Genomic DNA, 8,165 nt, shown 5'->3' with positions numbered 1-8,165 from the left:
GGAGCTGCCCCGTCTCCCTGGAGCAGAAGTGTTGTGGGGCAGAGATGGGTCACGCCCCAGGGAACAGCACCAGACAGTCAGAGGTGGAGGAAGGAACAGGTAGTTCCCCCCCCCAGGATACTTTTCAAGTGGGTGAGGGGTTCCGAACAGCCCACAATGCACCTGTTCCCCCCCCCCCCCCCCGACACAGTGGCCTCCCCTCCTGGATCCCACTGCTCACACCAGCACCGGCTCAGACTGCAGCCCATCTGCAGGGGAGCAGGGCCACCTGCCCCCCACCTCCACGGGGGCCACAATGGTGCCTGGATCTGCAGCTGTGTCTCTCCCCCCCACCCCACCCCCCCCGCCGCCTCCTTGTGGTAGGTCTAGGAGGAGGAGCTGGGCCCCAGCCCAACCCCCACTCTGATGGTGGTTTCTCCTCCCTTTGCCCCTGTGAGGGGGTCAACCCTTTGTCCCCCCCTTCCCCACAATCGGGGGGATGCTCAGTCCTGGGGGGCGGGGGTATCTGCTTACAGAGGGGCAGCTCCCTCCCTCTTGGCAGGGGCCTCAGGTCCCTCAGCCTCCCCAAAACCCACCCTGTAGCAGATCTGGTGGGGGGGGGGGAGGGTGGTATGGTACGGGGGGGGGTCCTCTTTCCCTCTGCACCCCAAGGGATTCGGGGCCCTTCAGGAGTGGAGGAAGTTTTATGCAGACCTAGGAAGTTCCCTGTCCCCATAGCAGTTCGGAGCGTTAGGGGCTCAGACTGTAGGGCATAGGGGGCTAGGGGTCCCCCACCAATCAGCTGCCCCCCATCCTCCCTCCACACTGATCTTCCCAGCCTCTCCAGAGAGGTTCTGCATTGCACTAGTTTTGGGGGGGATCCCAGGTGCTTGGGGAGGGGTGAGGCTGGAAGGGGGTGTGGGGTCTGATCCCCTCCCCTTGCAAAAGAGACTTTAAAACAACCCCTCCCCCGAATGGCCCCTGGCTGGGGGGAGATGGGGCCAGATGCCAGGCTAGATGGCCCCACGATGCACCTTTCTCCTTTTCAAAAGCACTGAATTCCCCCCCACAAATCAGCAGTAGCCAACAGTGATGTCCTGGTAGCCATTCCCCACCCCCCCCCCCCCCGGCTACCACTTTAGTGGCAATATTTAAAAGCTCTTAAACAGGAACCAAATCAAGTGGCCTTTTGGGGGTTGCCCCGGGGCCTCCCCGGCCGGCGACCATCCCCCCTGTGTCGTGGGTCCCCGGCTCGTCTCTTTTGTTATTCCGGATGAAAATAAAAAACAATGGTTAAAGCCTGAGCGTGCCGCAGCCTCCTTCCGGGGGGCGGGGCTGGGGGTAAGCAGGGCACTGTGTGGGGGCCCAGCACCAGGGGTCACATCCGAGAGCCCAGGCTCCCAGCCCCCCTGAGCCCCACTCCTCCAGCAGCTGCCTCCCTGTTATCAGCTGGTGCTGGGTGGGGATGAGGCGGGAGGAATCGATTTTTCTCTTCCCGCCCCCCACATCTTATCTCTGGCTCTGTTGAACCCACGGGAGATGAAAGTCCAGGCGGGTGCCTGGAGTTTGGGAGCAGCAGCCAGGGTGCGTCCCGGAGCCCTGGCCCCGCACCATGGACATTCTGGAGACGGACACCCGCTACCACCGGAACAGCGCGGCTGATGTAAGGAGGGGGAAACTGAGGCACGAAGAGGGGACCGGGCGGGGGTGGGGCAGAGACTCTGTGGCCTGGCTCCCAGTTCCCTTCCCCCGCCCTGCTCTAAGCCACTAGGCCCCACTCCTCTCCCCGAGCTGGGAAGAGAACCCAGGCATCCTGGCTCCGAGCCCCACCCCACCCCTGCTCTCCCCCCCTCAACCCCAGTGTCCTCTGTGTGCCATTGTGTTGCTGTTACGGCTTCTGGGACTGTGAGCCGGTAAAGCCGATCCATCGAGGCAGGATTTCCCTGCAGCCATTTCCACTTCAATTCTGCACTGTTTCCCGTAGCCCGCCTGAGCTGGGGGCACTGCTGGGCCCAGAGGGGAAGGGAAGTGGGGCTGGTAGCAGGATCAGTGTGGGTAGCCCTGATCGCAGTGGTGGTGTGGGTGACCTTGAAAGCACAATATCAGTAGGTTTCAGAGTTAACGCCCTGTTGGTGTGAATGGGGCAAGCTCATGGCCAAATTGGGACAATTAGGAGCAAAGTTAGCTGCCTCTTGCTGCCCAATCTCCTGGTGATTAAATAGTTAACAATCAGTAGGTTTCAAAGTCAAAGTTGAAGCTGCTACTTTAGCATCAATAGGAACAGAACTTCACCCTTTGAAGAAGCAGCATTAACTGGCTCTTCCTGCTAAAACGGTGAAATCGTTGTTAAATTGTGCCATCGGTAGGTTTTAGAGTGAACGCCTGCTAGGGTAAGTGGGCATGGGCCCAGTTTTTACTTTGGTTAGGTGGATGTTTTAGGGTTGGCATGGTGCCTGGGTTCAACTGGAAATTCCTGGGGAAAAAATACCTCGGATATGAAACTGGAAAGTTGTGGTTGAAGTGATGCAGTCAATAGCATTCAGAGTTAACACACAGTGGCAGGGAACAGGGGCTGGATCAGGAACGGGGTCGGGGATAGAGCAGGCATAGCAGGATGTTGCTGTGATTGCTCTGGCAGCTGAACTACCAAGGACGATGTGTTACGTGACAGCAGTAGGTTTCAGAGTTAACACTTCATTGAGATGAATGGGGCAGGGGGGTCACTTCCCAGCCCCAGTGGGATGAGGTGCCGGGAGGTGAGCTAAGTAGATTTAGCTGGGATATCTTGGTGGTGAAATAGTTAATGAGGCTAGTCTCATCTGGGTTATCAGTAGGTTCCAGAGTAAGAGTCGTAAACAGGGAGGTAAGTTTCCAATTCCAGTGAGCTGCGGTTCAGCCTGAGACAAGTAGCTATCGCTGAGTGCTCCTGGTAGGTCTCTGCTTGGTCAAATAATTAGAAGGCCATAGGCAGTAACTCCTCGCTTCACGTGGTGGTTACGTTCCTGAAAAACGCGACTTTGTGTGCAACAATGTTTAGCGAATCCAATTTCCCCAGAAGAATTAATGTAAAGGGGGGAGGGGGGAGGATCTAGAGTCCCGGGAATGTTTTTTGCCAGACAAAAGACATGATAGACAGATGCAGGGTACGTTTTAAACAATTGACTAGTGTACCCAGCAATGGGTGAGTGTGACACTTGGGTGAGGCTGGGGAGACCGCGGGTGGGATGTTTCCCAGGCAAATCTTGCTGCTAAACGATGAGCTCGCACTCGGCTGGAGCCCTCAAGGGTTAACACACAGTTGTTAAAATAGCCCTGGGGTGGGCAAACTTTTTGGCCCGAGGGCCACATCTGGCTATGGAAATTACAGGGTGGGCTATGAATGCTCGCAAAATTGGGGGTTGGGGTGCAGGCCCTGGGATGGGGCTGGGGATGAGGGGTTAGGGGTGCAGGGGGGTGCTCTGGGCTGGGATCGAGAGGTTCAGAGGGCGGGAGGGGGATCTAGGCTGGGGCAGGGGGTTGGGGCACAGGAGGGGGGCAGGGGGCAGGCTTCGGGCGGCGCTTACCTCAAGCAGCTCCTAGACGCAGCAACACGTCCCCTCTCTGGCTCCTACACAGAGGCACAGCCAGGCAGCTCTGCTGCGCGCTGCCACATCTGCAGGCACCGCCCCCGCAGCTCCCATTGGCCGCGGTTCCTGTCCAATGGGAGCTGTGGGGTGGCACTTGCGGCAGGGGCAGCGTGCGGAGCCCTCTGGCTGCCCCTCCGTGTAGGAGCCAAACGGGGGACATGCTGCTGCTTCCAGGAGCCGCTTGCTTCCTAGCTGGAGCTCCAGGGCCGGATTAAAATGTCTGGAGGGCCGGATGTGGCCCCGGGCCATAGTTTGCCCCCCACCCCCGATGTAGCCTCTCACTCTACGAGGCAGCCAGGGCCTGAGGCAGGAGGGAGGAAACACAACAGATGCAGGGGGCCAGCGGCCGCAAACCCTTCCCTGCAAAAACGGAAGTGGATGATGGGCCCCCGCTGGAGCGCCCGACTCCCTCCTCGTGCCCTGACAGCACGTGTCCGGCCGCACAGGGGCTGACTTTCCAAAGTGCTGTGGGGTGAGAGAGAGAGAGATGTGCGTCGCCCCTTTAAGTACGCTCACCCCACTTCAAGTATGTTGCCCTTTTAAGCAGATCAGGCAGGAAGCAACAGCTTCCAGCAAGCTCCGCCCCTTCTGTCCCCGAGCCCTGTCCCCTCCTCCGCTTTGTGGAGGGCGGGTACAGAGCTGGGGGACATCCTGCCATCAGCACCCCTCTCCGCCCCCCGCACAGCAAGCGGGAGGCTCCCGGGAGCAGCCCCAAGGCAGAGGTCAGAGGCAGCTGCCAAGCCGCATCCCTTATTTGGGAATTATGGGGAGCTGACGGGGGGGCCCCCTGGTTCTAAGCCCCACCAGGAGGGGCTGCTCTCCCAGAGAATCCTGTGGACAAAGCAGGCAGCTGCCAATCGACCTTATAAGGCAGCATTGCACAACTTTAAACGAGCTTGTTCCCTAATCGATCAGCCACATGACGACGTGAACCGGAACGATGTTCAGGGAGGAGTCACTGTACTCTGGGTTATCATTAGGTGAGCCAGTGAGCGCACTGATGATATTCAGTGGGCTGTCAGTGGTGTTCAGTGTTAACACCGTGAAATAACCAACAGGATTCTTGGTAACAACCGCTTATCATTAGGTGTTGGAGTTGACATAGCAAAACAACGGCCAAAACCCACTGTATAAGAATTGAGATGTCTTATTTCCTCCGTTAACGCTGAAACCTAATTACAGCCCGTTTCCCGACCCTTGTGTCAGTAAGTTTCAGAGTGAACACGGTGAAATAGCCAGACTGTACATTACTATAGACTGATGTAATGATAGGTGTCACAGTTAACATGATGACAGTTAACAGGCCCGCTCTGTAAATTACAGAGTAGGTCATCAGTAGGTTTAAGAGTTAACGTGTGATGATTGTTCCCTGCTCGGACCGAGGGGTAGTCTCCATGCCGGGTGTGTCGTACTCTCCCCAGTGTAAATGGGCCCCGGCCGTGTCAATTTCCACCTTCCTCTGCAGGCCACGAGCCGCCGCCTCAAGCTGCTGCCGTTCCTGGCCTCCTGCGGCCTGTACTTCGCCCTGTGGCTGCCTGAGCCCAGCTGGGTCAGCACCGGCGTCAAGAGCCTCCCGCTCCTGAGCTTGGTCTTCTTCCTGACGGCCCAGGCCTGGGGCGATGGCGCCTGGACCCCCTCAGCGCGCCGGGTCCGCTGGGGGCTGATGTTCTCCGGCGTGGGAGACGCCTGCCTGGTCTGGCCGCAGCTATTCCTCCTAGGTACGGAGTCGGGGCACCAGCGGGGGAGAGAACCCAGGGCTGGGCTAGCAGGGGGCTGTGCGTCGGGAGTGAGGGGCACCGGCAGGGCTGGGGGCAGCCCAGGGCTGGGCTAGCAGGGGCTGCGGGTCGGGAGCGAGGGGCACCGGCAGGGCTGGGGGGAGCCCAGGGCTGGGCTAGCAGGGGCTGCGGGTCGGGAGCGAGGGGCACCGGCAGGGCTGGGGGGAGCCCAGGGCTGGGCTAGCAGGGGGCTGCGCGTCGGGAGCGAGGGGCACCGGCAGGGCTGGGGGCAGCCCAGGGCTGGGCTAGCAGGGGGCTGCGGGTCGGGAGCGAGGGGCACCGGCAGGGCTGGGGGGAGCCCAGGGCTGGGCTAGCAGGGGGCTGCGGGTCGGGAGCGAGGGGCACCGGCAGGGCTGGGGGGAGCCCAGGGCTGGGCTAGCAGGGGGCTGCGGGTCGGGAGCGAGGGGCACCGGCAGGGCTGGGGGGAGCCCAGGGCTGGGCTAGCAGGGGGCTGCGGGTCGGGAGCGAGGGGCACCGGCAGGGCTGGGGGGAGCCTAGGGCTGGGCTAGCAGGGGGCTGCGGGTCGGGAGCGAGGGGCACCGGCAGGGCTGGGGGGAGCCCAGGGCTGGGCTAGCAGGGGGCTGCGCGTCGGGAGTGAGGGGCACCGGCAGGGCTGGGGGGAGCCCAGGGCTGGGCTAGCAGGGGCTGCGGGTTGGGAGTGAGGGGCACCGGCAGGGCTGGGGGGAGCCCAGGGCTGGGCTAGCAGGGGCTGCGGGTCGGGAGCGAGCCCAGGGCTGGGCTAGCAGGGGGCTGTGCGTCGGGGGCTGGGGGGAGCCCAGGGCTGGGCTAGCAGGGGGCTGTGCGTCGGGAGTGAGGGGCACTGGCAGGGCTGGGGGGAGCCCAGGGCTGGGCTAGCAGGGGGCTGTGCGTCGGGAGTGGGGGGCACCGGCAGGGCTGGGGGCAACCCAGGGCTGGGCTAGCAGGGGGCTGCGGGTTGGGAGCGAGGGGCACCGGCAGGGCTGGGGGGAGCCCAGGGCTGGGCTAGCAGGGGCTGCGGGTTGGGAGTGAGGGGCACCGGCAGGGCTGGGGGGAGCCCAGGGCTGGACTAGCAGGGGGCTGCGCGTCGGGAGCGAGGGGCACTGCAATCTGACGCCCCCTCTCTCCCCCCAGGCATGGTGGCCTTCGCTCTGGCTCACATCTGCTACATCTGGGCCCTGGGCCTGCGTCCTGCCCGCCCCTGGCTCCTGCTGCTACTGGCACTGGCCTGGGCGGGGGCCTACACGATGCTGTGGCCCTGCCTGGGGGGCCCCTACGTGCCGGCCGTGGGGGGCTACGGGGCGCTGCTGGCGGCCATGGGCTGGCGGGCCCTGTCCCAGTCTCCCCACCACCTGGCCATGGCCACCGGCTCCCTGCTCTTCATGGCCTCTGACCTGGTCCTGGCCAGGGACCACTTCTGCGCCCCAGTGCCCTGGGCCCGGCTCATCGTCATGGGCACCTACTATGCGGCCCAGGGGCTGATCGCAGCCGGGGCCCCCCGCGCCAGCCCCCGCTGGAAGGAGAGCTGAGCCGGGCGCCCGCGACCTCTGACCCCATCCGCGCCAACCCGCCGGGGGCATCCGTGACCTCTGACCCCATCCGCGCCACCCTGCTGGTGACCCCAGCGACCTCTGACCCCATCCGCGCCAACCCGCCGGGGGCATCCGTGACCTCTGACCCCATCCGCGCCACCCTGCTGGTGACCCCAGCGACCTCTGACCCCATCCGCGCCAACCTGGTGGTGACCCTGGGGCCAACGAGAACCAACCCCCCTGGGAGTTGGTTCCTTGACCTACGACCCGGTGGCCTAGGAGCACCAACCTGCCCAACCAATAACCTGGAAGTAATTGCCTTGACCTTTGACCCTGCTCATTGGCCAGCAGGCCCAATTACAGCTGATTTGATGACATGTGTTGTCTGATGTGGGCTGGGTGGGAGGCGGCTGGGACAGCAGAGAGACACGGGCCAGGGGAGCTTCTATTGGCCCAACTTGTCTCCAGCTGTTGATGGGGATGTTGAGTCCTGTGACCTATGACCTCCCTCTACGGATCCTAAGACCCAGAGCCAGGAGAGAACCCCGGCGTCCTGGCTCCCAGCCCCCCCCGCCCCCCAACTGCTCTAACCACTTGACCCCACTCCCCTCCCAGAGCCAAGGAGAGAACCCAGGCGTCCTGGCTCCCAGCCCTCTCGTGAACAGTGGTTGAAGCCTCTGGCAAAGCCTGTCTCATGGCGCCCTCTAGTGGCCGGATGCAGCAGCCTGGCGACTCAGGGAGCTGGAGATGGTGCTCTGGGGGTGACGGGTTTGAGGCCTGAAGGGGGTGTGATTAGGGGTCCCTAGGGGCTGGACATGCCGGCTGCTTGTGGGAGCCGTGTGGAGCCAGGGCAGGTAGGGAGCCTGCCTTAGCCCTGCCGTGCCGCCGACCAGGAGCCGCCTGAGGTAAGCGCTGCCTGCCGAGAGCCCGAACCCCCCGCCGCACCCAAACACCCTCCCAGAGCCCACACCCCACGCGCCCACCTGCATCGCAACCCCCTGCCCTACCCCAGGGCCCCCTCCCATACCCTGAGCCCCTCATTTCTGGCCCCTCCCTGGAGCTCACACCCCCAACTGGAGCCCTCACCCCCTCCCGCATCCCTGCCCCAGCCCAGTGACAGTGAGCGAGGAGGGGGAGAGCGAATGTCAGGGGGAGGCAGGATGGAGTGAGTGGGGCGGAGGTGTAGAGAAGGGGTGGGCCAAGGGTGTTCAGGTTTGTGCCATTAGAAAGTTGGTAACCCTCCAAAACCCCCATGTGTCCCGCTCCCACCATGGGGC

General features: G+C 62.9%; 1 protein-coding gene across 1 annotated transcript; it reads left to right on the top strand.

Moving 5' to 3' along the window:
- The first annotated feature begins 1,351 nt into the window (after positions 1-1,351).
- Positions 1,352-7,254, top strand: TMEM86B (transmembrane protein 86B). The gene is made up of 3 exons (XM_077840328.1): positions 1,352-1,642; positions 5,071-5,323; positions 6,491-7,254. Exons 1-3 carry the CDS (start codon positions 1,592-1,594, stop codon positions 6,883-6,885), a joined length of 699 nt encoding a protein of 232 aa, XP_077696454.1. The 5' UTR covers positions 1,352-1,591; the 3' UTR covers positions 6,886-7,254.
- The last annotated feature ends 911 nt before the right edge of the window (positions 7,255-8,165 follow it).

The sequence above is a fragment of the Eretmochelys imbricata genome, chromosome 23 (assembly GCF_965152235.1).
Source record: "Eretmochelys imbricata isolate rEreImb1 chromosome 23, rEreImb1.hap1, whole genome shotgun sequence".
NCBI lineage: Eukaryota > Metazoa > Chordata > Testudines > Cheloniidae > Eretmochelys > Eretmochelys imbricata.
Note: the sequence above shows the minus strand (reverse complement) of the source record. Positions and strands in the feature narration are given on the sequence as shown.

Coding starts and splice junctions, on each gene's coding strand:
- TMEM86B (XM_077840328.1), top strand. CDS start 1,592: ATGGACATTCTGGAGACGGACACCCGCTACCACCGGAACAGCGCGGCT. Junction 1,643..5,070: donor ACCGGAACAGCGCGGCTGAT/GTAAGGAGGGGG, acceptor CTTCCTCTGCAG/GCCACGAGCCGCCGCCTCAA. Junction 5,324..6,490: donor GCCGCAGCTATTCCTCCTAG/GTACGGAGTCGG, acceptor CTCTCCCCCCAG/GCATGGTGGCCTTCGCTCTG.